The sequence below is a fragment of the Monodon monoceros genome, unplaced genomic scaffold, assembly GCF_005190385.1.
Source record: "Monodon monoceros isolate NGI ecotype Baffin Bay Population unplaced genomic scaffold, NGI_Narwhal_1 Super_Scaffold_10, whole genome shotgun sequence".
Classification (NCBI taxonomy): Eukaryota; Metazoa; Chordata; class Mammalia; order Artiodactyla; family Monodontidae; genus Monodon; species Monodon monoceros.
The window spans coordinates 12,059,541-12,086,353 of NW_021703766.1; the positions used below are offsets into that span (position 1 = coordinate 12,059,541).

General features: G+C 44.8%; 1 protein-coding gene across 1 annotated transcript; it reads left to right on the forward strand.

Annotated features, from left to right (window-relative positions):
- Positions 1–1,336: 1,336 nt before the first annotated feature.
- TMEM231 (transmembrane protein 231) lies at positions 1,337–23,602 on the forward strand. The gene is made up of 7 exons (XM_029213452.1): positions 1,337–1,561; positions 1,662–1,831; positions 15,516–15,644; positions 15,965–16,108; positions 19,023–19,104; positions 20,827–20,932; positions 21,294–23,602. Exons 1-7 carry the CDS (start codon positions 1,423–1,425, stop codon positions 21,472–21,474), a joined length of 951 nt encoding a protein of 316 aa, XP_029069285.1. The 5' UTR covers positions 1,337–1,422; the 3' UTR covers positions 21,475–23,602.
- The last annotated feature ends 3,211 nt before the right edge of the window (positions 23,603–26,813 follow it).

Sequence of the window (26,813 nt, forward strand, 5' to 3'; positions counted from 1 at the left end):
TCTTTCTGTGTTGTTAGGATCCCGGCTGTTCTCTTCATCGGAAACCCACTTCTAGGTTATGGTGACTAAACTTATCATGGTGATCATTTTGAAATGTATAGAAATATTGAAACACTACGTTGTGTAACAGGAACTTACATAGTGTTGTAGGTCAATTAAACTTCAAAAACAAACTCATAAAAAAGAGATCAGATTTGTGGTTATCAGAGGCAAGGTGGAGGGAGGGGGGAATTGGATGAAGGAAGTCAAAAGGTACAAACTTACAGTTATAAGATAAATAAGTACTAGGGATGTAATGTACAACATGATAAATATAATTAGCACTGCTCTATGTTATATATGAAAGAGTAAATCCTAGGAGTTCTTATCAGAAGGAAAAAAAATTTTTCTATTTAATTTTTAATCTATGTGAGATAAGCAATATTCACTAAACTTATTGTGGTAAACATTTCATGATGTAACTCAAATCATTATGCTGTACACCATAAACTTATACAGTGCTGTATGTCAATTAAACCTCAATAAAACTAGAAGGAAAAAAATCCTTCTAGGTTGCCTTCAAAATAGGAGCATCTACTACTGGACTCCACTCTGAGCACAAACCTCACACTATCTCTTGGAACTGCAATGTGATCCTTTTGATGAAGAACTTGGCTATTGACCATGTTAAAAAAAAATTCCTTCTGCCATGTTCGAAATACTAGGGGGCGGGTGGAGTGGGGGGAGAGCATTCAATTAAGTGATACTCCAACATTATCTTTGGAGAGGAGCATAGCTTCCCCTAAAACAGGTAGCCAAGCTTGTGCCCAATTAAGGTAACAAAGTATAGCAGAGCTATATAGTAATTATCCTTTCTCTCTCTCGAAGAGCAGGGAGATTTGTGTCCTGTTTCTGTCCGGCTATGGAGTATAATGAAAGCGATAGAAAGTTTGGAGACAAAGAGCCATGGTTTGGTCTTGGCGCAGGATCAGGTCCAGGACCACGGCCACATTTATGTTCTCTGTGTTTTCCTCCAATGTAGGGTGTGCTGTGACTGGTTGGACTTAAGTACACAATGAACCATATTGGGGATTAACAGATGACACATATGCAAGTATTTACTTTAAGTCAACATTTATGAAAATCTTATTTTACTTTACAAAAATGTTAACACAGGCGATGGCTACGACTTTGGTACACAGAAACAGTCCGCCTTTGGGAAAGCGCAAGTAATGCGTAAAGCGACGACTACACCTCAGTTGCTGGCACCGTTCCGTTAGCCCCACCCCTACCGAAGCCCGTCTCCTTGCTATTGGTTCCTTTCCCTGCCCCGTCGGTTGCCGTGGAGACCAAGGCTATGGCAACCAGGAGAAGCCAAAGTTTGTCGAATCTCTGGAACCGCCGAGGAATCCCGAGCTCTTGGCCCGACTCACCGCTGCCCTCATGGCGCTCTACGAGCTCTTCTCCCACCCAGTGGAGCGGGGCTACCGCGCGGGGCTCTGCTCTAAGGCCGCGCTGTTCCTGATGCTGTCCGCCGCGCTCACGTACATCCCGCCGCTGCTGGTGGCCTTCCGGAGCCACGGTGAGCCTGCCTCCCGGCCGGTGCGCGACGCGGCTCTCCGCGGCGACCGCGCCGGCTTCCCTGACCTCGGCCCCTCCGCCTCCCGCCCTTTTTACCTCAGGGTTTTGGCTGAAACGGAGCAGCTATGAGGAGCAGCCGACCGTGCGCTTCCAGCACCAGGTGCTGCTCGTGGCCTTGCTAGGACCCGAGCACGGTGGTTTCCTAGCCTGGAGCACGTTTCCCGCCTTCAACCGGCTGCAGGGGGATCACCTGCGCGTCCCGCTCGTTTCGGTGCGTGGTTCCCGCCTGGGCCCAGCCGCCCGCCGGTACTGGGCTGCGGTGGGGATGGGGGAAGGGGTGGGAGGGCGCGCCGCGGCCGGAGCCCCGGCCCCTGTGTCCGGGGGAGCCCGGCTTGGGTCTGAGGGAGTCACGAACCTACGGGAAGTTCTGTGCACAAGTTCACTGACCCGAGCTTATGTTTAATTTCCTGGGGAGCAAATTTGTTGTTTCATTCGACTTCTCCAAGCCGTCCACCACCCCAATAAAGTTAGCTACAGCTGTCAGCGTCTGTGACCTATACAGAGGCTACAAGCCTGGGGGGCACCCTATGTCCGACCCTGTCATTTCCGTGGGCCTCCCCCTTCCTAATGGAAGGGTGGTCGCGAAAGTTGCCTTATGAGTCGTGAAGGCCGAGTGGTGTTCTAGTTAATTACCCCGTCGTGCAGCTGCAGTAGTGCATCAGCACTCGGTAGGAACGGAAAGGTCAGGCATTTTTAGGCAGACTGACACGCGGAAGCCAACGTGCTGGTTGGTTAAGCAACCTCCGCAGAATGTGCTGCTGGCCCAGGCCCGCCTCCCTGGGCTCGCCTCCTTAGATGCCGCTCCATCCTGCCGCTGTCTGGGATGAAAATGAAGCGTTTTACTGTATGTAATCTAGTGTCTGGTTCAAGATAAGTGAGGGCTTCCTATACAATCACCCCCTTTACACTCATTTTCTGAAAACATTTTCCTTTAGAAGTAGGAAAATTCTGGATTTCCTTCTTCCAAAGTTGAATCTCTTTAGACATCTCTGAGATGATTGGCCTACAGTCAGATTTGTGCAGCGGAAAAAAAAAATTGACTTTTTGCCCAGCAACTAAACAAAGTGACAAAAATTTTAAAATCTGATTGGTCATATGAATAACCGCAAACAAAATATGATTCCCATTATTTTTATCATTACTTTAAATTTCCTTTTTTTTCCTGACTATAAAAATGCATGCTCATTGTAAAATGTTAAAGACTTACAGGTATGTATGATGACGTAAAATTAAAGGCTCAGTTTGGTACATGTATCGATACTTGTTAATTAACCTTCGTTTTAAGGTCTGCAAAGTATTTCATGATATGGAAAACTGCAGTGGATTTAACAGTTGCCTGTTGGTGGATTTTTGATTTGCTTTTACTTTTTCACTAGTAGAATACTGCAGTGAACAAGACTTTGAATAAGTCATACATCTTTAGACATCAGATTGTGAGGAATTGGAATAGAAGCTGTTGAAATTGTATAAATGCATAGAAAACTAAACAAGCAAATAAAATAATTATTAACTCCAGAAAAATAAAAGTAAGGAAAAGCAATCAGAGTTATGAATAGGATTTACATATCATAATTTGGTGAACACTGAATGTTAACTAACCAGAATAAGACTTTAACGCTACTGGGGGGATGGGAAGGCGGCGGTGCTGGCTGGAAGGGAGGGGGAAAGAAAACTAAATCAACCCTCCTTGTGGGAAGACAATAGAGGATGCCTGAAATGGAAGTTGAGAAGTGCCAGCCAATGCCAAGGTTGTGTAAAGACATGGAGATACATTTCTAAATAATAAGGTAAATGAGGCAAAATTAGTTGCCCTGTGGGTGGAAGCCTGCAGGTTTTTGTAACAAACATTGTTGAACACTTTGATTCTTTAAATGATCAGGTCTTTTAAATTTATTTAAAAATAGAAGTGGAGTAGGGACAAATTTATTTTTGCAGCTCCTCCCTAATCGTGACATATTGCCCATTTTTATTCTCATTTGAGATTATAATGCCTCTGGGGAAGGGTGACTGCGGGTGAGAGGCCAGCATCGAGGTACGTTTCCTTTTCCCTGTAAACCCACTGTACCTCTGTTCCACCTGTGTTTCCTTTCCAAAAGTGGAAACAAAGGTTGTTGTTCTTGTTTGTATTACAAACACACAAAAAATTAACTTGTTAGTTTTACTTTAGGTTAGCATTCCTTGTCTTTTAAATTTTTGGTAGAAATTTTTTCTTTACATTTGTATATTCCTATCTGTCATACTTTCTGGTTACTTGAGTCTAAGAAATAATCATGAAAACTTAAAATAATCATGAAAACAAGGATACAGCATTAGGTTTCATTCATGTGTTCTTTTCACTTGTTCATCCACCATGACCTGGGTTGGCTTCCCAGTTGGATTGCTAGTTAGCCTCTTATCTCTGTAACCAGAAACCACTCCCTTGAGAGCACTGCCCACCAACCCCCTGCTTCTGGTGTGTGTGTGTTGCGATTTTGTGAAGCCAAGACTACCTCTTGTTTTTATGGTGTCCAGAGCTATCAATCCTCTTTAATACTGGGCAGTTTTACACTGTAAAACATAAAGCCAAAGCTCCTTTTTCTTAGTCTTTTTTTTCTCTCCATTCTAAGCTTCTATAAGTAATTTATGACCTTGTCTACAGTCTTTCTCAGTAAATTATTTGCTTCCTTGCTGGCTGAGCTCTTGGTTTGAGAATAGTTTAAAATCATGAGATACAAATAAATAGTTAGAAGATATAAAGGAAGTACAGAAAAAAAGTAAGCAAAAATTCTAGGAGAAAAAGGATAATATCAATACAAGGGAAAGAGGTCTACCAGATATTAAACTATACCTTAAAGCTCTAATAAGTAAAGTAGTGTGGTTTGGGGAATTATATAAAAAGTATGGAAATGGACCCTAATATGACAAAGGTGGCATTTTAAATCAGTGCGTAAAGATGGAGCTAGTCCTCAGAGACTGTATAGCAGAATTAAAGTCCAGATAGATCAAAATTAAATTTAAAATCATAAAAGTACTGAAACAAATGAGTGAAAGCTTTTTTGTTTGTTTTGTTTTTTGTTTTTTTTGCGGTACGCGGGCCTCTCACTGTTGTGGCCTCTCCCGTTGCGGAGCACAGGCTCCGGACGCGCAGGCTCAGCGGCCATGGCTCACGGGCCCAGCCGCTCCGCGGCATGTGGGATCTTCCCGGACCGGGGCACGAACCCGTGTCCCCTGCATCGGTAGGCAGACTCTCAACCACTGCGCCACCAGGGAAGCCCCCAAGAGTGAAAGCTTTTAAATCTCTGAGTATGACGTAAAATTTAGAAGGCATAAAAGAAACTTTTTTGATAAATGCAAGTATATAATTTAAAAAATTATTGGCCTGGTGAAAACCATAAGCAAAGCCAAAACACAAATGACAACAAGGAAAAAAGTTTTACTATTTGTATCACTTGTAAAGGGCTAATTTTCCTAACATAAAGTGCCTACAGATCTATAATTAAAAGACCAACTACCTAGTAAAAAAATGGGCAAAGAATATGCACAGTTTATAGAAGACAAAACACACTGTGAACTAAAAAAACATATGCACAGCCTAAAAGTTGAGAGTTATGTTTTATTAGGCAGACATACTGAGGACTTCAAGCCTAGGAGGCAGCATCTCTAGTAACCCTGAGAAAACTGTTCCAAGGAGGTGAGGTAGGATATACAGGAGTTTTGCAACAAAGGGCAGGTAGTAGGAACAAAAGATTACTGTTAGTAAAAGAAAACTAGATCTCAAGTTAAGGAATTTAGCACTTTGCTATGTATGGGAAGATGCTAGAGATTGGGCTCACTGAAATCATTCCTTTGATATGCACCTCAGCTGTCTGGGGCCAGTATCCTGTGTTTTCACATCCTGAATTTCCTCAGGGTGCACCATGGGGAGTGGCTGCAGTCTGATGGCTGCTAGATGGCAGGTATTCTTTGTTTCTGTCCTGAGTTCCCTCAGGGCTCGCCAGCTCACCATCAGCGTGGGTGTAATCGCTAATGACTGTGACATCCTTTGTTTACTGATATGGCAGGCAGTATTCTATTTCTCAACACATAACTCTTAAACATATGAAATCGCGCTTGTAATTAGACGCAAATTAAGAATAATTGAGATATCATTTTTATCTATCAAATAGGCAAAAATTGAAGTTTCGTAGCACGGTGAGCAAGATGTAGGGAATTGTGCATACACTCCTGTATATCTCTGATGGGAGTGTAGATTGATAAAACCTCTTTAAGGACCATATTTGTTTGTCCATATATGTCAAAATTACCAATTCATGTGCCTGCTTCTACTTCTAGTAAGGTATCCTAAGGTTTGTGCACACATGTGAAATGACATATGTAAAAAGTTGCTCATTGCAGCATTGTCTGTAGCATCAAAAGATGGTAAACAGGGCTTCCGTGGTGGTGCAGTGGTTAAGCATCCTCCTGCCAATGAAGGGGACACGGGTTCAAGCCCTGGTCTGGGAAGATCCCACATACCGCGGAGCAACTAAGCCCGTGTGCCACAACTACTGAGCCTGCTCTCTAGAGCCCGCGAGCCACAACTACTGAGCCCGAGTGCCACAGCTACTGAAGCCCACATGCCCAGAGCCCGTGCTCTGCAACAAGAGAAGCCACTGCAATGAGAAGCCCAAGCACCACAGCAAAGAGTAACCCCCACTCGCCACAACTAGAGAAAAACCCACGTGCAGCAACGAAGACCCAGCGCAGCGAAAAATAAATAAATAAAATAAATTTAAAAAAAAATGGTAAACAACCTATGTAGCAATAGAAGACTCATTTAAAAAGTTGTTATATCTACCTAGTGGAATGTTACATAGCTTTTTTTTTTTTAATGAAGTTGGATTTATATCTATTGATGTGGAATTACCTCCAAGAGAAATTGATAAGTGTAAAAAACAAAAATTGTATATAATATGCTTCCATTTGTATAAAAATAGAAAAAAAACCCCAAAATATACGAATGTGTGTATTTACATACACACACATGCATGCTTCAGCTATCTCTGGAAGAATTCAAAGGAAACTGGCAACATTGATTGCTCTGGGGAAGGAGCTAGGTGGCTGAGGTTAAGGTGGGAGAGAAATTTTTCACTACGTAGCCTTTTGTACCATTATAATTTTGTAACATGGGAATGTGATACATATTCAAGATTTTAAAATTACAATGACAACAATTTTTAAAGGAAAAATTTAGAAAGTGCCGTGTAAAACAAAAGCAAACCAAAAAAACAGTAAAATTTTAAAAGCAGGTAAGTATATAAAATGCCACTTTGGAAAATAGTTGGCAGTTCCTCAAAAAGTTAAGCATAGAGTTATCCTCGCTCTTCTAGTCCCCGCTTTGCCGCGCATTTAAGATTCCTCGTGGAAGCTGAAGCGGCCCCTCCAGCCAGCCGGGCCCTTCAGATGAGAACCATGCCCAGGCCAGCGCCCGCAGCTCAGCCACCAGCAGCAGCTCCACCATCTGCTGTTGCTCCCCGGCAGCCAGGTCTGATGGCCCAGATGGCAACCACTGCAGCCAGCGTCAGCCACACTCTGGGTCATGCCCTCCCTGGTGGCTTCAGTAAGAGGAAGTAATACTGAGCTCTCAAGGCCTGACGTCACTTACTGGGAGCCTCAGGGAACCCAGCCAGCACAGCAGCAGCAGAATGGCCCATGCTTTTTTCAGGTGAAATAGTTTTTGGAGTGTGCACTGAACCAGGGTGACCTTAAGCTTTGTGAAGGTTTCAGTGAGGTGCTGAAACAGTGCAAATTGGTGGATGGGTTAGCTTCATCTAGAAGTTCCAACTGAAGACATGAAAAATCATCTCTCATGACCATGTTGATTTAGCATTAAAAATATAATTGATAGTGAAGATATAAAATGTGAAGCCACCAGTTAAGCCTCTCCTCGATCATTAATAGCTTTTGTGCTTTAGAATTGCAGTGGAAGAGGGTATTCTCACCATGTAGAAGCTCATGAGATGGTATTGAGTTTGGGGCTGGGCGGATGTTTGGCCTCTTAAACAAGCTTTTGTTTGTGAATTAATTAGAATAAAGTGATTTTCTTTCCAAAAAAAAGAAAAAAACATAGAGTTATCATGTGTCCCAGCATCCCTACTCCTAGGCATATGTGTACCCCCCAAAATTGAGGACACATGTCTACACAGAAACTTGTGCACAAATGTTCATAGCAGCCTCATTCATAAGAGCAATAACAATTCAAAAAAAAAGTCCAAACAACCCAAACGTCCATCAATGAGTGAATGGATAACAAAATATGTTATATCCGTACAATAGAATATTACCCAACCACAAAAAGGAATGGAGTCATGATATGTGCTACAACATGGATGAACCTTTTTGCTAAGTAAAAGAATCCAACCACAAAACAGCACATGTTGTATGATTCCATTTAGATGAAATGTCCAGAATAGACAAATCTGTAGAGACAGAAGGTAGATTAGGGATTCCAGGAACTTGGGGAATTAACTGGTGGAGAGGAGAGATGGGTAGTGACTGCTAATGGGGATGGGTATGTGGTTTCTTTGGGGGCTGATGAAAATGTTTTGAAATTGGAATCAGTGGTGATAGTCACACAACTTTGTGAATATACTAAAATCTACTGAATTGTAGCAAAAGGGTGAATTTTATGGTGTGTGAATTATGTCTAAATTTTTTTAAAAGCAGGTTGGTGATATCCTGGTGATATGCTTACAAGCCGTAGTAATAAAAATTGCTATTGGGAATTTCCAGGTTAGGACTTCGCGCTTTCACTGACTAGATCCCTGGTCTGGGAACTAAGATTCCACAAGCTCCACAGCACGGTCAAATAAATGAATAAAATTGAAATTGCTATTGATTTACCATGCCTCTGGCGTATGCTAAGCATTTCATCATTAGATAATACATTTAAATTCCTGTATGTGATACTTGGCCTTTAACAATCACTTAGTAAAGTGTTAGCCATTGATTTTTTACATATATTATCTCTTTAAGCCTCACAGTAACCTTGTGAGGTAGAGGTTATACCCCCATTTTACAGACGAAGAGAACAAGACTCAGAGCTAAGTGACAGTTTCTAGCTCTCAGCTAAGCAGTCAGGTCTACAGCTCAAGGGTTTCTTGGGGATTTTTTAAGATTTATTTTTATTTATTTAGGCTGCTCCGGGTCTTAGTTGTGACACACAGGATCTTTTTTTTAGTTGAGGCATTCATGCAGGATCAAGTTCCCCCACCAGGGATTAAACCCTGGCCCCCTGCATTGGGAGCGCAGAGTCTTACCCACTGGACCACCAGGGAAGTCCCCAAGGTTTCTTGGTTTGTATCTTATACTCTTAACCCTAGTGCGGCAAAATACTCTTCTAACTCTAAACATAAAGCTAGACTGACTACGACCTGTCCAAGAAACTGCCCAGAGAGCCAAGGAAGCAGTGGTTTATAGGTCAAAGTTTGACCAAATGAGGGCTTCCTGGTGGCGCAGTGGTTGGGAGTTCGCCTGTCGATGCAGGGGACACGGGTTCGTGTCCCGGTCCAGGAGGATCCCACATGCCGCGGAGTGGCTAGGCCCGTGAGCCATGGCCGCTGAGCCTGCGCGTCCGGAGCCTGTGCTCCGCAACGGGAGAGGCCACGACAGTGAGAGGCCCGCGTACCACAAAAAAAAAAAAAAAAAGTTTGACCAAATGCTTGGAGGTGGCTTTGCAGGTGCTAATTTGGGAAAATGCCTTAGAAGTCAGAAACGGCCTTATTTCTGCTTTAGTCAGCTCACCTTGGACAGCGTCTCTAAAGTCCCTATGCTTTCAATGCTTTAAAAGTCAAGTTTCTTGTTTCTAATGAAAGAAGAAAAAAAGCACAGAGTGACCTTTTTCCTCAATGAGCCTGACTTGTTTCTTTAAGCATGTGTGACCCAGAGAATATGGGGGCTGAAGACTACAAGAGGATGCAAGAAGATGAGCGGAGAGTACTGTGTGTCCGAGACATGTTTTTTCACCTCTCCGAAATCAGAGTGTGTCTGCCTGTCAGTGGTATCTTTTTTGTTTTGTTTTGTTTTTTTTACTCGGGCCTCTCACTGCTGTGGCCTCTCCCGCTGCCGAGCACAGGCTCCGGACGCGCAGGCTCAGCGGCCATGGCTCACAGGCCCAGTCGCTCTGTGGCACGTGGGATCCTCCTTGACCTGGGCACGACCCGCGTCCCCTGCACCGGCAGGCGGACTCCCAACCACTGCACCACTAGGGAAGCCCTGTCAGTGGTATCTTACAATAGCTGTTGGCCAGAAGACAGGCTTGGCTAGTCCTCATTGACTACGTATGAAAACTCAAAAGTACCAGCACCAAAGCTTGCAGAAGGGACATCAGCAACTTGAAAGAAAACCCCACAGACAATAATAAAACATTTTAACCCTAAGAACCAAGTGATAAGCAGGTAAGGGAAGGTTCAAGAGGCACTTAATAGTAGGATAAGTCCACAGAATTTTAAAGCCTGCTTATGAACCCAGACCAGTGAATTTTAGTTCCCTTTGTGAATGTTTTTTAAATGCTGTATAAAACCACCAGTGTGCTTCATGGCACAAAGGACAAACTTACATAGAAAAGTATGGATAATACTGAGTCAAAAAATGATACAAAGAATCATGATGTAAAGAAGTTTTAAGAATCCCTGGATCAATTTATTTTGCATATATTTTTCTATGTGCATAAATAGGATATCTGATATTAATATGCCTCAATCTAAAAGCTCTTTCAATAAGTATAATATAAATACCCTTAGTGATTAGAAAGCATTGTGTCATAGTTTAATTGGAAATATTTTTGCTTTCTTACTGGTATATAAAATATTGGTACATTTTATAATTAATGATATCTTAGATTAATTGAAATACAGGTAGCAAGGATTTTATATGTCTAGGAGACATGGAGTAGTATACTGTTCCTACTTTGCTGGAGACCCAAAGACTGGTGTCAAAGAGTACTATCAGCTTAAAAAGAAAAAATGGGAAACCCCAATGATGACAAGTATATGGTAAAGTGGACACTGGTATAAACTAGGAAATTAACCTTCAGTAAAAGAATATGACTCTAGGGAATTCCCTGGTGGTCCAGTGGTTAGGACTCTGTGCTTTCACTGCCAGGAGCTGGGTTTGATTCCTGGTCAGGGAACTAATACCCTGCAAGCCACGTGGCACAGCAAAAAAAAAAAAGAAAGAAAAAGAGTATGACTCTAGAGAATAAAAGATATGAAAACAAACAGGAGCCAAATAAAATTCCAGCAAACTATCAAATACTGTAGAATCCCTGATGAGAAAAATGTTGCAAGTCAAGGCACTGTGGAAACAATGGCACTAGTTAAATTTACAGCTACTCTTACTGTCAGATGCTGTGCTGGTTATTAGGTCTTGTCTCAGCTCCAAACCTACCCTCCTATACTCTCCTTTGTGATGCTCATGCTGAGATACTGAAAACCACATTTTCCTCTGCCTACTGGCTCCCTGTTAGATTCTGCCAGTAGGAGGCATGGTGAGCCTTGTTCTGGGAGTGGCAGAAGACCAGAAATTGCAACCAGGGTGAAGAACCATTGCTGGGGTGATGCAAACAGCAAGGAGTACATCTTTCCTCCTGCCTTATTGACTCCCTCATGCGTTCTTCATCCTAGCTCCAAAGGTACCAGTACCAGCTGACAGCACTCCCTTTTTGAGGTCTGAGTCCTAGCTCCTTGAGGTAACGCCAGCCTCTTCCTTTTCTTCTCCGGCCCTAGGTAGTTATCCTGCAAAAAGTGTTCCCTGTTTGCTTTTTTAGTCCACTAATGCCTGTGTTATTAATTATCCCCTATACTACATTCCCCTGTTAAAATAACTGTTTATTTTCATTTCTTCCTTCCTGATTGGACCCTGATTGATACAGGTGGACTGATGGGCATTGACTAAATCCAACGATGCCTGTATTTATCCTATCTAGTATGTTAGTATTGATTTCACACATATCTGTAAAGGATTACCTGTTTTAACTCAAGAAATCTTTGAAATTAGGGTTCTTATGGGCTATTATAGAATCAGGAGTCAGTAAACTTAAGTTCTAGCCCCAGTTCTGTCATTGGATTCCATACCCTCTCTTGGCCTCAAAGTAATTATATAAAGAGGATGACAGTACCTACCTATCTAACTATTGCTAATTATTACTAGTAATAATACTTCTGGGGTATGCAGAGGGACGAGACAGGATGAACTGTGGATGTAAAAATTGCTCCAAATTGCACATATACCTTGTAGAAATAAGGTGATGGTGTGATTTATGAATTCTCTTAGCCAGACACACCCATTGGATTTTAGTTACTAATCCTAAACTTGTGTTAAAGAAGTATTAGCTCATTGAGGGGACTTCCCTGGTGGCGCAGTGGTTAAGAATCCACCTGCCAATGCAGGGGAAATGGGTTCAAGCACGGGTCCGGGAATATCCCACAGGCCTCGGAGCAGCTAAGCCTGTGCGCCACAACTACTGAAGCCTGCACGCCTAGAGCCCGTATTCCGCAATGAGAAGCCCACGGACCACAACAAAGAGTAGCCCCTGCTCGCCGCAACTATGTGCAGCAACAAAGACCCAACACAGCCAAAAATAAACAAATAAATATTTTAAAAATGTTAAAAAAAAGTATTAGCTCATTGAACACCTGCCTTTGTAGCTGTTGCATTTTGTGCTAAGCTTGGTTTGAAGTAAATGGAATTAGCTAATTGATTCCATCAGTGGTCCAAGTGATAGCACAGCGATGTAACTCACCTTGCCAGCCCCAAGGGAGCGAGAGTCTTACTTGGTGACAGGTCCTCTGTGGGAGATGCACCATTTGCACCATCACTCATCCCCATGGGCTTGTCTGGGCCCTCATCTTCCACTGTCTCCAGCTCATGCACTCTGCTCAGCTGCACCGGCCTCATCTCACTCCGTTAAACACTGACCCGCTTTCACCCAGAGTATGTGTGCTTTATCAGCTTGGCTCACTCTTCCCCAAGACATTTATGTGTCTTATCACCTCACATCACCTGACTTCTCGGACAGTCAGGTATTCCTGAATACTTTGTATAAAAATTTTTGTTCTGTCCTGGTCATTCTCTAATTTTAGTTTGCTTCATTTTTCTTTGTGACACTTAGCACTACCTGTTAGCACATATCTGTTTGTTGATTTACTTTCTGCCTCCCTGGCTGGGAATGTAAGCTCCATTAGGGTGGGGACTTTGTCCATTTTGTTTGCCATTATATTCCCAGAACCTGAAGCAATGCCTGGCACATAGTAGGCCCTCAGAAAATATTTGACAGGTTGGGACTTCCCTTGTGGTCCAGTGGTTAAGACTCCATGTTCCCAGTGTAGGGGGCCTGGGTTCGATCCCTGAACAGTGAACTAGATCCCGCGTGCCGCAACTAAAAAAAGATCTCACGTGCCGTAACTAAGACCCAGCACAGCCAAATAAATAAATGTTTAAAAAAAAAAAAAGGAAAAGCAAATATTTGACAGGTTAATGAATGGATTTAACAAGTAGACACCAATTATGGTGCTGTGCTGGATCTCTGTCCTCTGTGAACATGGCGTAAAAGTGTGCTGGCTTCTTGCAAAAAGATCTTTCTTAACCGACATCTTCTCCTTGAGTTTAAGTCTGGACATTTTAGTCCTGGAAAGAGGATCAGATTTGAAGTCAAAGATGTGGTTTCATATCCTGTCTTTACCAATAGTAGCCGTACTCCATAAATCCCTTAATCTCTCTGAGCCTTGGTTTTCTCATATATACAATGCGGATAGTACTTGCTCTGCTTACCTTCACCTTATTGTAAAGGTCAAATGAAATGTGTTTCTCTCCCTCTCAGACTGTGTTAGAGTCTGGATTCTTCTGGCATTTCCCTTCTGGTCACTCTCCTCTCTTGCAAGTTGTTGATCTTTGTCTTCCTATCCAACCCTAAAGATCCAGAAAAGCCATGGATCCACTACAGAGAGTTAACCTGATTTGTCTTCCAAATCTTCCCAGATACCAACTGAAAAAAATTCACAGGAAGACAAGCCTGTGAATTCACAAACTCTTTTCCATCCTACTCATAATTGCTAATACATAATTGCCTCGGTAACCTGATCGTCACCCATGGTAACAGATATCCCTCGCCTACACCGGCAAAGCTGATGTAACAGGACAGAGAAAATAGTATCCAACAGAACAGAGAGGGTAGGTTTCTCTATAACAAGGCCTAGGATAAGGACATTATTGTCTAGAAGGAAAGAAATGATTGAAAGGTTCTGAAAACTGAGATATCTCCATCTCAAACGACCTTACTAGCCTGAAAAAGAACAAAGAATCTCTTCCCCCACATAAAGGTATGGTGGAAAACCAAATGAATCAGTACATGGGGAATTCAGATGGGAATGCTGATACCCCATAGCAGAATCCTTCTGGGAACCTACAGTGGAAAAGGATCAGTTGTAGTAACAAGATCCCGAGTTGTGGCAAGGAATCATGTCACCAGTGATCACATTTCAGTGAGTCTTTCCTGCTAGTCATTTTAGGGTCACTATGAGGTGAGACTAGATTCTGGTGTTTTTTAAGGATCTGTGATTTGTGTTTTTCCCTCCTTGGATCTCTGTTTTCCCTACTTTTTTTTTTTTTTAGTATTTATTTATTTATTTTTGGCTGCATCGGGTCTTAGTTGCGGCACTGGGGCTTCTCTCTAGTTGTGGCGTGTGGGCTCAGGAGTTGTGGCCCGAGGACTTAGTTGCCCCGTGGCATGTGGGATCTTAGTTTCCCAACCAGGGATCAAACCCACGTCCCCTGCATTGGAAGGCGGATTCTTAACCACTGGACCACCAGGGAGGTCCCTTCCCTACTTTCATGGCCATAATTTATAAAGTACCTGTGTAGTTTTAATGCCTCACTGATTTTACTTAGCTTTCTTTTTCATTGTATTCATTGGTACTAAAAGATGCACTAGGCTATAAAGCCCTGACATCAGTCCAACACTGAGAATCTGAATCAAAGCACTGTGGTTAAAGAATATATAAATAGAGCTTGGTGTTTTTCTGCTGAGTCTGTTTGGGGAATGCATAATAATTAGGATTCTTTCTTTTCTGTTTTAAAAAGTTGACTTCTAGAGAAGTAGAAGTCTGTTTTGATATGCTATTTAAATGTTCCATACAAACTCAGGCATGTTTCTAAAAAGGAAAGAAAACACCAGCAATAAAACCAAAAAAGCAAATGAGGCAACTGAAAAAGAACAATGCATCCAGATGTTTACACTGTTGTTACTGCCACTTCCAGGTCTTCTTCAGTTTGGCCCTAGAACATTTGAGAAGCCCAAGTATGCAGTTTAGGGGCCATGCATATGTGTCTCTTTCACCACGATTGATCCACTTATACCTATGTATTTTTCTCTTTTCTTTTCTTTCTTTTTTTTTTTTTAAATAAATTTATTTATTTATTGGCTGCGTTGGGTCTTCATTGCTGTGTGCGGGCTTTCTCTAGTTGCGGCGAGCAGGGGCTACTCTTTGTTGTGGTGTGCGGGCTTCTCATTGCGGTGGCTTCTCTTTGTTGCAGAGCACAGGCTCTAGGCACGCGGGCCACAGTAGTTGCGGCACACGGGCTCAGTAGTTGTGGCTCGTGGGCTCAAGAACGCAGTCTCAGTAGTTGTGGTGCACGGGCTTAGTTGCTCTGCAGCATGTGGGATCTTCCCGGTCCAGGGCTCAAACCCATGTCCCCTGCATTGACAAGTGGATTTTTAACCACTGCGCCACCAGGGAAGTCCCTTTTTCTCTTTCTTCCGGTGAGGAAGATAATGCCTCTGTGTGGCAGAACTCTGAGTCACTGTGTATGTCCAACAGTGAGATGGATTCCTCCCAGACTTATTAAGGAGCGGGGTCACTGGCCTCTTTTGGCTTTCCTAGACTAGAGAAGAAGACAGGAACCAGGATGGGAAAATGGACATGTTACATTTTAAACTGGAGCTTCCCCTGCAGTCCACGGAGCACGTTCTTGGTGTGCAGCTCATCTTGACTTTCTCCTACCAACTGCACGTGAGTCCTCTCCCTTTTGTCTTTCAATAGAACAGAGCCCCCTTTCTGATTTCTGGGAAAACCCACACTGCAGAAGACTTTTCAGAGGTGTCGTTTGGGATTTCATTGCAGAAGTTAAATTTGAATGTTTTTCATTGAGGTCACATTAATTTACATGAGCTATTAATAGGTTAGAGGGTTCTGGGCAGAGTGCTTCCTGCATGGCTGATTGAGGCATAGGAGGGATGGCTAGGCTTCAACCACAGACAGGCGACACTTAGAACCCAGAGCCCCTTGGATCTGGCCGAAATTGATACTGTTTCTCCTTCTAATGATTTCAGAGGATGTCGACATTCGTGATGCAGAGCATGGCGTTCTTCCAATCCTCCTTCGCTGTTCCGGGGTCCCAGTTATATGTGAACGGAGACCTGAGGCTGCAGCAGAAGCAGCCCCTAAGCCATGGTGGCCTAGATGTTCGGTACAACGTAAGGATATTGCTTACTGTCCATCTCTTTTCTTCCTGTATGTTACTGTTGTGTGTGTGTGTGTGTGTGTGTTGGGGTGTTTTTTTGGCCGCACCACGCGGCATGTGAGATCTTAGTTCCTGGACCAGGGATCGAGCCCGTGCCCCCTGCATTGGAAGTGTGGTGTCTTAACCACTGGACTGCCAGGGAAGTCCTTGTGTGTTACTGTTTGTCAAGTTCTTTGAAGAGGGAGAAAGGAACGTTGGAAATAGCATGTCTTTGTGGGTAGCATAGAAAAGGATTTCAGAGGAATTCTTACCATGCGTTATTTTAAAATATGGAGACAGATACCCCTGTATTTACATGTAAAAAGAGAGGAAAAGAATAGTCTTTGTCTTCAAGAATTGAATTGCTTATAGTTTTTGGGTGTGTGCATGCGTGGGCACACACACACAGTGTATTTATTTCAGGTGATCTTTTTCAGTTCATGTAAAACATTTGAAAAATAATACTGGGACTTCCCTGGTGGGGCAGTGGTTGAGAGTCCGCCTGCCAATGCAGGGGACATGGGTTCGAGCCCTGGTCCAGGAAGATCCCACATGCCGCAAAGCAACTAAGCCCGTGCACCACAACTACTGAGCCTGCACTCTAGAGCCCGCGAGCCACAACTACTGAGCCTGAGTGCCACAGCTACTGAAGCCCGTGCTCCACAACAAGAGAAGCCAGCGCAATGAGAAGCCTGCACACCACAACAGAGTAGCCCCTGCTCGTGGCAACTAGAGAAAGCCCGCGCGCAGCAACAAAGACCCAATGCAGCCTAAATAAATAAATTTATTTTAAAAAAAAAAGAAGAAAAGAAAAAGAATACTAACCACCATTTGTTAAGCATATAACATGCCAGCCTGAGTTAAGAGGTTTAAATGTGTTATCTCATTTAATCATTACAGCAACCTCATGAGATGCCTTCTCTTCCAACTTCCCTGCTCTCCAGCCGCTGGTCCTGTCATTGTCCCCCTATGCTCCTTTCTAGGTTGCTTATCCTATTGCCCCATTCTGGTCCCTGTTCAAAGCTCCTGAGCACAGTCCTTCCCTGGCACTCCTTCTAAAGAACATTTACCTGTCCCTCCATCATTCCTCACCCAGGTTTACTCCCCTTACCTCCACCTGAAATATGAAAGAGAGGTTTTCAGTTTGTTCATTTGCCATCTCCCTCAGTGGTAAAAGCGCTGCCGTCTTCTGTCTTCTCTCACCCCAGCGCTTGAAACAGTGCCTCCCGCATTGTAAGCACTCAGAGTTGATGTGAGAATGAACTCTCATCTCACACATGAGGAAACTGGAGCTTACAGGGATTGATTAATTTTCCCAAAGTCCCACAGCTTGAAAGTAATGGAGCCACGAATTGTCTCTCTGAAGCCAGAACTCATGCATCTGATCACTTTTTACTAACCTTTACATTATCACAGGGAGGCCCGTATAAGTTGGGCTGGGCTACTTTTTTAGTATTTATTTATTTGGCTGCACTGGGTCTTAATTGCAGCACAAGGGATCTTTGTTGCCACGTGTGGGATCTTTGGTGTGGTATGCGGGATCTTTTTTTCAGTTGCAGCATGCGGGATCTAGTTCCCTGACCAGAACCCAGGTCCCCTGTGTTGGGAGCACGGAGTCTTAACCACTGGACCACCAGGGAAGTCCCTGGCTGGGCTACTTTAGAAAATGAATATGAGATGTTATCATTTGTTATAGGCATAAGCCAGGACTGTTCCAGATAAATTGGGATTCGTGGTCACCTAGCTATAATCAACATACATTTTGTTTTGTTTTGTTTTAATTCATTTATTTTTGGCTGCTTTGGGTCTTTGTTGCTGCACGCGGGCTTTCTCTAGTTGCGGTGAGTGGGGGCTACTCTTTGTTGCAGTACACAGGCTTCTCATTGCTGTGGCTTCTCTTGTTGCGGAGCACGGGCTCTAGGCACGCGGGCTTCAGTAGTTGTGGCTCGCAGGCTCTAGAGTGCAGGCTCAGTAGTTGTGGCACACAGGCTTAGTTGCTCCACGGTGTGTGGGATCTTCCTGAACCAGGGCTTGAACCTATGTCCCTTGCATTGGCAGGTGGATTCTTAACCACTGCGCCACCAAGGAAGTCCCAACATGCGTATTTTAAAAAGGAGGAGAGTATCAGATATAAACTTAATGTAGCACTTTTTATTTGAAGGTTTGTATATTACATTACGTCAACAGGAGTATGATATTAGAGGGCAGATCTTTCTTTTCTTCAAAGGATTATGTGCTTACTGTTTGCGCTTTATCCTATTTCCATCTCTGTATTTCAAAGAGATCAATTAGAGAGAATCCAGGCAAGAGCAAGAAAAAGACAAAGGAGTTGAAAATGTGGTCTCTTAAAAAAAATTAATCATTTCTCCCATTGGAATAGAAAGGGGTATTTTATAGCTTTTAACGTGTAGAAGGTGTAAAAGGTGGATATCGACCCCTTGTTTCCATCCCTGCGAAAAGAAAGACTGAGAGTAAATGACTTAAATTGTTGCAAAGGAGTTCATTCATCCTTCAAGAAAAGATTATCAATACTGGAATGGGCCACCAAGCACAAGAAGGTTGTCTCTGAGGTCAGCCTGGGTGGGCAGGAGGGTAGAAAAACAAGAGGGGAGGGCTTCCCTGGTGGCGCACTGGTTGAGAGTCCGCCTGCCGATGCAGGGGACACGGGTTCGTTCCCCGGTCCGGGAAGATTCCACATGCCGCGGAGCGGCTGGGCCCGTGAGCCATGGCCGCTGAGCCCGCGCGTCCGGAGCCTGTGCTCCGCAACGGGAGAGGCCACGACAGTGAGAGGCCCGCGTACCGAAAAAAAAAAAAAAAAAAAAACACCAGGAAAAACAAGAGGGGAAGCCGCTTGGGTGCTCACATCACATCCTCCTGTCGAATCCCAGGTATCTGTAATCAACGGGACCAGCCCTTTTGCCCATGACTACGACCTCACCCACATTGTTGCTGCCTATCAGGAAAGGAACGGTGAGTCATGGGGAGAGTTCATTCAGGTGCTTCTCAAGGACTTTGCAGGTTAATGGCGTTATTGGAGAGAAACAGAATTAGAGCCCACGTCATATGAAAGTATCAAAACCAGTGAATGCTTGGGACTTCCCTGGTGACGCAGTGGTTAAGGATCCGCCTGCAAATGCAGGGGACACGGGTTTGAGCCCTGATCTGGGAAGATCCCACATGCGGCGGAGCAACCAAGCCCGTGCGCCACAACTACTGAGCCTGTGCTCTAGAGCCTGCAAGCCACAACTACTGAGCCTGTGTGCCACAACTACTGAAGCTCTCGCGCCTAGAACCCATGCTCCGCAACAAGAGAAGCCACCACAATGAGAAGCCCACACACCACAACGGAGAATATTCCCTGCTCGCTGCAACTAGAGAGAGCCCTTGCACAGCAATGAAGACCCAATACAGCCATAAATAAATAAATACATTTATTTATTAAAAACAAAACAGTGAATGCTCAGTTATGGAAGGTGAACAGGTTGCTCAGGGTTTGTCCTTTTTCTCCTGATCTAAAGACCCACACGCTAACCATCCCCTCCACTGCTCCTATGGTCTGGCAGGTTAGTGCCAATTAACTGCCATACGTATCCCACTGCTGACTTGATGGGTTTATATGTATAGATATGTGAGTTCCTCCCCACACCATACCTGTAAAAGAAGCCAAAGACAAGTTGCTGTCCATAGTTTTCAGATGGAAATAGGGACTGTGCATGACTCACCCCATGTCAGCAGCTGCAGTAGGAGAAAGCACCCAAGGTTCTAGCTGGAAGGCCGAGGGCATCCATCCCTTTCAAGAGGTGGGCTCTCAGGCTGTCCCTGAGTGTGTGCTTGACTCAGCACATCTGGCTGGTTGGTGGTCTGAGGTTTTCTCTAAAGGCATCTAAAGCATTACTTGGCAACCAGACATCATAGATACTATACAGAGACATTTAACAAGTGAGGGGACTGCAATTCCAGTATTTCTTTCTGATTTTATGTAATACTCTAGCAGCGTTATTCCAAAAATAAAGAATTTTGGAACACAAAAACGTTTATCTACAAATCAACTTTTCTTTCTTAATTCCTTCCAGTCTTTGTACATGTGTAGATTTTTTTATACAGCTTCTATCATAGTTTATTATTTATTTATTTTGGCTGCACCGGGTCTTAGTTGCTGCATGCAGGATCTTTTTTTTTTTTTTTTTTTTTAGTTGCAGCATGCGGACTTCTTAGTTGCGGCATGCATGTGGGATCTAGTTCCCTGACCAGGGATCTAACCCTGGCCCCCTGCATTGGGAGCATGGAGTCCTCCCCACTGGACCACAAGGGAAGTCCCAGCTCCTATCATAGTTTAGAGACACTTTATGATCTGACTTCTCTTTTGTACTTCGTAATATAAATATTTTCCCACACTGCTACAAAGTTCTAATTGGTTGTCTTTTCAGAGGTAGCATAGTATTCTTTTGCTTAGCCCTTCAACAATTGTAGAACACATAGACTGTTTCCAAGTTTTTAACTTATTTTAACAAGTATTTTAACAAATAATATGTGAGCAACTTTGAACATTCAGTTTCTCTTTCCTTTTGAATTATTTCTTTGCTATGAGTTCTGAAGTGCAGAATTTGCCCGAGAGGTCAGAGTATTTTTATAGCCCTCAATATTTTATTGCCGAAGAGAGTGTTCATGGATTAACTCCCCGTTGTGTTGCAGTAACCACCATCCTGACTGACCCCAACCCCATCTGGCTGGTGGGAAGGGCTGCAGAAGCTCCATTTGTTATTAATGCTGTCATCCGATACCCCATGGAAGTCATCTCATATCCTTTCTGTTAAAGGGTCAACAGTAGCTGGGTTTCAAAAAAGGAAGGGATTCCTCAGTTGTCCCAGGAAGGAACAGATGTGGGAAGCCTCAGACTGGAAATTGCTGCATTTGTAGCCCCCACGCAAATGACTGTCTGTCTGCAGTTCATACAGGAAAAAATATTCATTTCCTGTTCATATTTCTTCTTGAGTAATTCTTCTAGATCAGAATCATCCATATTTATGTCTTAATAATCTTTTATTATCTCTTTTATCTTAAGGGTATTTGAAACATTTTTGCCATTTTCTGTCTAAACTAACCCTTTGGTTTAACATTTCCTTAGAAAATGTCATCTGTGATTCCTTAACTGTTTGTACTTATCTACCAGGATTCTGGGAAATGATAAAGTTTGCTTGGATCCAGTATGTCAGTATCCTACTTATCTTCCTCTGGGTATTTGAAAGAATCAAAAGATTTGTGTTTCAAAATCAGGTGGTGACCACAATCCCTGTAACAGCAGTGCCCCAGGGAGAACTGTATAAGCAGCATTTATCTTAAGAAGACCCTGTCTGAAAACTCTAAGCTACCTCACTGTTGTCTTCTGAGGACTGTCATCTTACGAAATTTCTGAAAAGAGCCTGTGGACACTTGCCCAACTTGCCCACCTGTGTGCTTTTCCTATCAGAGACAAAGAACATTCCTTTCTAATTTCCCTCTACACAAATTCTATATTTTCTACGCGCCTACAAAAATAATCACGGACTAGGTTGTGGAAATGTTTCTGAGGGTTCCTGAAGGCTATAATTGCTTTTGTTTTTTGTCTCTGACTTGAATTTCAGGAGAAAACTACAGTCAGTTCAGAGAGCTTGGAAAGAGTCCCATCTCTGGTCAAGCAAAGACTTTTCCTCTCTTGAACTGAGAAACATGCTATGTATTTCTTCCCCCTATTGTAAACCACGTTTTACTCTTTTCAGGGCTCTCTGGTGATAGATATGCAAATCATCAGCACTTTCCACTCCTGGGCATCTAAATTTCCCATTCAGAACTGATTTCCAGCACTGAGAGGCCTTTAACTGGAGATCTGGAGAGTGAGAAAGGGAGCGCTCCAGAGCACATGTGTGCACGTGCGGGAGGGTGGGCGACTTGAGGACACTAGGACCATCCATCCACCTGCCCCGAGTCTAACAGACAGTCATCTGTCGGTAGCTCAGCTGAACAGCCCTTTATCCCTGCCCTGCTGTGGCTGGCTCTTTGCCCTCTGTCTGGGCCCCTGGAATAGCAGGCTGCAGTCAGAAGTGCTGTTCCTTTCACAAGCCCCTCAGCAACAGTGGGGGAAGTAAGGAGTGTAACAACAGGTTTCTTTCTCTTTGGCCCTCACCCAACACCCTGGACGCTTGCCAGTCCTTCTCCTTGACAGCCCTCCCCCTTCTTGAAAAGGACATGGGTGACAGAGGAGCTGTTGTTGGTATTGGCTCCCACTGCCTGACAACCACAGAGTTTACTTGGAGGGCTAGCGGGAAGCCCAGCTAATTGTGTTTCCCTCGACTAAGGAACAGGGTGCCCATCAGAGTGGGCCGCTTTGGAGAGGACACACAAGGAGCAGGGAGGGGATAAAGAGGATGCTAGCCCAGGCAGCCCAATCCGGGCCTGGCCTTTAGTAGAATGACACGCAGTCCAGCCAGATTACCCTCATGACTAAGTGAGTGTCTGCCGAAGAGACCGCTGGAATGGGCCTCTGTTGCAGAGAATTCTCCATTCTCGCCCTGAGGACACCTGGACCTGCTTTATGATACCGAGATATCACTGGCACTGGAAGGACATGCCCTCTGTGATCCACGCTTCACTCCCATCCACACACACACTCCTGAGTGCATGCCTCAGTTTACCCTGGAGACTCAGTTTTTATTTCCCAAGCACCTTTTCATTCAGACTGACCAAAATAAGAGTTTTGGAAACAAACCTGTTTTGAAGTATCCAAGCACCAAAATATCCTAATACTGACCCCTCTGCTTTTTCTTTTAATATTTTGGGCTGTTTATATGCCTAAAGTTTTTTTCTTGAGATTTAAATAAATAAATGGTTTCTGGTTTGAATCACCAAAAGGTAATGAGTATGGAAAGATAGCTGAAGATGTGTATAAACATGGCTTTGCATTTTATTACATTATTTTCATGCAAAATGTGTATAAAGAACCATGATGTTTTGTAACTTTATAATTAAAATGTTCAGACTGGAAGGTTGCATGTGGCTCTTTAGAGGGAGAGTATTTGGAAAGGGGAGGATGGGGAGGGCAGAGGTTGTGCACACTTCTTGGGGTTACTCACCAGCAGCCTTGCTTTGCCAGGGCTCTGCCCAAAAACCTTGGAGCTTTTGTTAGCTCTTCGCAAAACTCTTGTGGCCCTGCCCCAAGTAAATGCGAATTTTTGGTGAAATCCACATGGCGTGTGGAAACCACAGGCTGGAAAATTACAACTGCGTCTGGTGAATATTAGATTATTTACAGATCAGATGTTGGTAGCTTCTGAACCTGAATCACACCTTATAGCTGAAAGAGGGGAAAAATGGAAATATACAGGATATTATCAATTGGACTGTAACCCATCACTACATCATGGTTTGAGACAATTAATATTTGGCAGGGGGGAATCCCTTATTTTGCCAAATGATTTTCCAGTTTCTGTTTGAATCAGGTGAGGTCCCATCATGTAAGATTGATAAAGCAATTAATAAAGCTTTCTTCCTTTCTCTTCATGCTTTGTAAAAGAAGTTTTGGTTCTTTGTGACCACATAAGTTCTAAATGCCTATTGGGGGAAATGTGTAATTACAGAAACCTAAAGAAAATAAGTTGTCTGTAAATTGCTCCCTAGAAGTTATCACTGTTGGCTTTCTGATACACATCTTTTTAATCTTTTGTTTCTAATATTTTTTGCTATCATAAGCAACACATCTATGAACCTTGCTTATAAATCCTTTTTGCTAGTTTATTTTCTTTAGATCCTAGAAAGAAATTATGAATTCAAAAGCTTATGATGTTCTCAAGGATTTTTTTAAATATTTACTTTATGTATTTATTTTTGGCTGCGTTAGGTCTTTGTTGCTGTGTGGGTCTCCTTGTGGTGAGCGGGGGCTACTCTTCATTGCGGTGCTCGGGCTTCTCATTGCGGTGGCTTCTCTTGTTGCGGAGCACGGGCTCTAGGTGCGCGGACTTCAGTGGTTGTGGCTTGCCGGCTCTAGAGTACAGGCTCAGTAGTTGTGGCCCAGGGGCTTAGTTGCTCCGCAGCATGTGGGCTCTTCCCTGACCAGGGCTCGAACTCATGTCCCCTGCATTGGCAGGCGGATTCTTAACCACTGCACCACCAGGGAAGCCCGTTCATAAGGATTTTAATTCATCTTGCCAAACCGCATCCTGGAAAGAATGCACTAATTTATACTTCCAGCGGCAGAGATTTCTTTTAGATCCCACAGCTGATTACAAGAGGTCAGAATTCTCTTTCTTTTTCAGGTGCTTGGACTCTGCTCCGTTATTTGTTGGAGGAAATAGCATATTTATTTATTGAAACATACCCTGTATTTATCGGGACCTGCTATCAAGCTGAGGCTAGAGCAGGGAGGGGACAGAAAGAGGGGCACAGCCAGCTGCAGGCCTAGCTCCTGAGGGCCACCTGGTGTCCAGGCCCCCAGCTCGGCTACTACCCGGGGAGGCCGCGCGGATCCGCCTGGCATCAAGGTGCCTGAGGCTTGGTTTAGGGCTGAGGCTGGGGGCTTGGGAAGCAGTTTGGATTCCAAGTCCTTTCGCTGTGAGGATGCCACCGAGAAGGAGGAGGGGCAAAATTAAGATTCGATTTCCTTCACAAGGGCCTTTTGTGTTCCCAGTAGCCTCCCTTCTCTGGGGATTGGAGGGGGAAGACAACTTTTTGGTCAATTAGTGGGATGAGAGCTGACTCTGCGAGCGCCCTCTGACATCCTTGGCCAAGCCGGGCGCCCCCGGCAGCCCCCCGGGCCCACCTGTGCCCTCCTTCCCCGGGGCTCGCCCGCCCCCGCCGCTGGACGGCCGCCCCTCCCCCGAGGCGTGGCCCCTCCGCCCGAGGTGGGCAGGGTAGCCGGAGCCGGGGGCCAACCGGCTTTTTCCTTCCTTCCCTCCCGCTCCGGCTCCCGCCCGCCGGCTCCGGGACCGCAGCCACGTCTGAAAGCGCCTCATTGTGCGCGCTCCGCTCGGGCCGGCAGCGCAGAACAGCGCCGCGGGCCTCCGGCGGCCGCCCAGGTAGCGCGGGGCGCGGGGCCGGGCACCCAGGGGGCTCCGGGGCAGGAGGGCCCGAGTCTGTTTCTTGTCCTTGCCCTGGGACTGCTCCGCCAACATCGCATTCTTACGACACCTCTCTTTTTTCAGGGGGAATCCTGCCCTGTTTGCTGGTTCCCGCCGCCTTGGGTCTCCAGGTGCCTCCAATATCTTGGTATCCGCTTCGCAAGTCCATGCCTCTTGGAGCCGTCTCCCTGGTGTCACTGGGTGCCCCTTCATAGCCTTGGGACCCTGCGGAACAAATCAGCCGCAGCGGACTCTCCCGGCGAGGAGACAGAGCGGCTGTGGAGAGGAGCTTGGAAAAGACGTCCAGGAGCCTTTGCTGAGACTGGGACCAGAGGCGTCTGCCTCCCGCCGCGCCAGTCGGACTGGGACGCCTCGCTTGGGGTACGTTGGTTCGTCCTCTCTCCGCTCGGGATGCCCACACCCTGCGCGGCCTGGGCCTAAGCCAGTGTGGCACAGCTGGGAAGGCCCTGATCTTGCAGCCGGGTCGGCTGTGCGAGTTGGAGCTGAGGGTGGTGGTTGTGGTTTTATCAGAACGTGAAAAGAGCATCGCCGCCCCGAGTGCGGGTTGGAAAGTGTCTTCCTGGGGCTTCAGCTGCCCAGGAGATCACTGCTTGGGGATCCCTTGTCTCTTGAAATTTGAGTTTCAAAGGGTATGGCTTTAATCTAGAAAATTCTCCGAGGGCTTTTTCCAGGGAACTCTGGAGGAAAAGCAGCTCGGTGAGTGAATTTGGAACCAGATCCAGCTGAATGTGAGTCTGGCGGCCCCTGCTTCTCGCTGCTGGATCTTGGGCAGCAATAGAGACCTCTCTCGGCCTCAGCGTAGGTGCCCAGCAAATGTTAACTCTCTTTCGTCTTCCCTCTTGTACGGGAGGCATGAGGATGGGAAAACTGAGGCCTCAAGAGCAGAAAGGACTTGGCTGAGGTGAAGCCATGAGCGAGTGAGCCAAGTACCAGAGCATAAGAGCATGCTGCTCAGGGAGCGTTGGCTATGCTAAGGGTTGGATTGTTCCATTTACTCCTCCCGGACCCGTGTGGTAGGCGCTGTTAGAGCCTCGTTTACAAAGGAGCCAACTGAAGCACAGAGAGGTTAGGAGTGACCTGCTCAAAGTCACACACCTCACTGGTGGTAGAGTGAGATTTTAACCCAATCTGGCTTCAGGAGCCAGGCTTTTAGCCATTATTCACTGTCTTCTGTTTTGTATGTAATGCCCCTGCCTAGGCTTGCCACTTTCTGCGGCTAGGGTGCTAGGGTCACTTGGACCTGGTTAGGCTATTGTCCTTGAGCTTTGCTTATGAAAAGGCTTTCCCTTGGATTCACAGAATATAGTTGTGACCCAGGATTTGGGAGATTCCTGAACAAATACTTACAAGTGTACTATGTGCCAGACATTGTTCTGAGTGCTTTATAAATATTAATTCATTTACTCTTCAAATCAAGCCCATGAGTTAGGTTATATTATTTCCCCTATTTATAGATTTTTTAAAAGAGGCACAGAGACGTTAAGTCACTTGCCCAAGATCACACAGTAAGTGATCAAGTGGAGTTCACACTCTTAGCCCCTGTGCTGCTCCTACGCCCTCTAATGAGATAGG

Bases quoted from the DNA above. Each gene is read 5' to 3' on its own strand.
- TMEM231 (XM_029213452.1), top strand. From the start codon at position 1,423: ATGGCGCTCTACGAGCTCTTCTCCCACCCAGTGGAGCGGGGCTACCGC. The intron at 16,109-19,022 runs GTAAGGATATTG...GTCGAATCCCAG, and splicing joins GCCTAGATGTTCGGTACAAC to GTATCTGTAATCAACGGGAC. The intron at 20,933-21,293 runs ATATCCTTTCTG...AACTGTTTGTAC, and splicing joins TACCCCATGGAAGTCATCTC to TTATCTACCAGGATTCTGGG.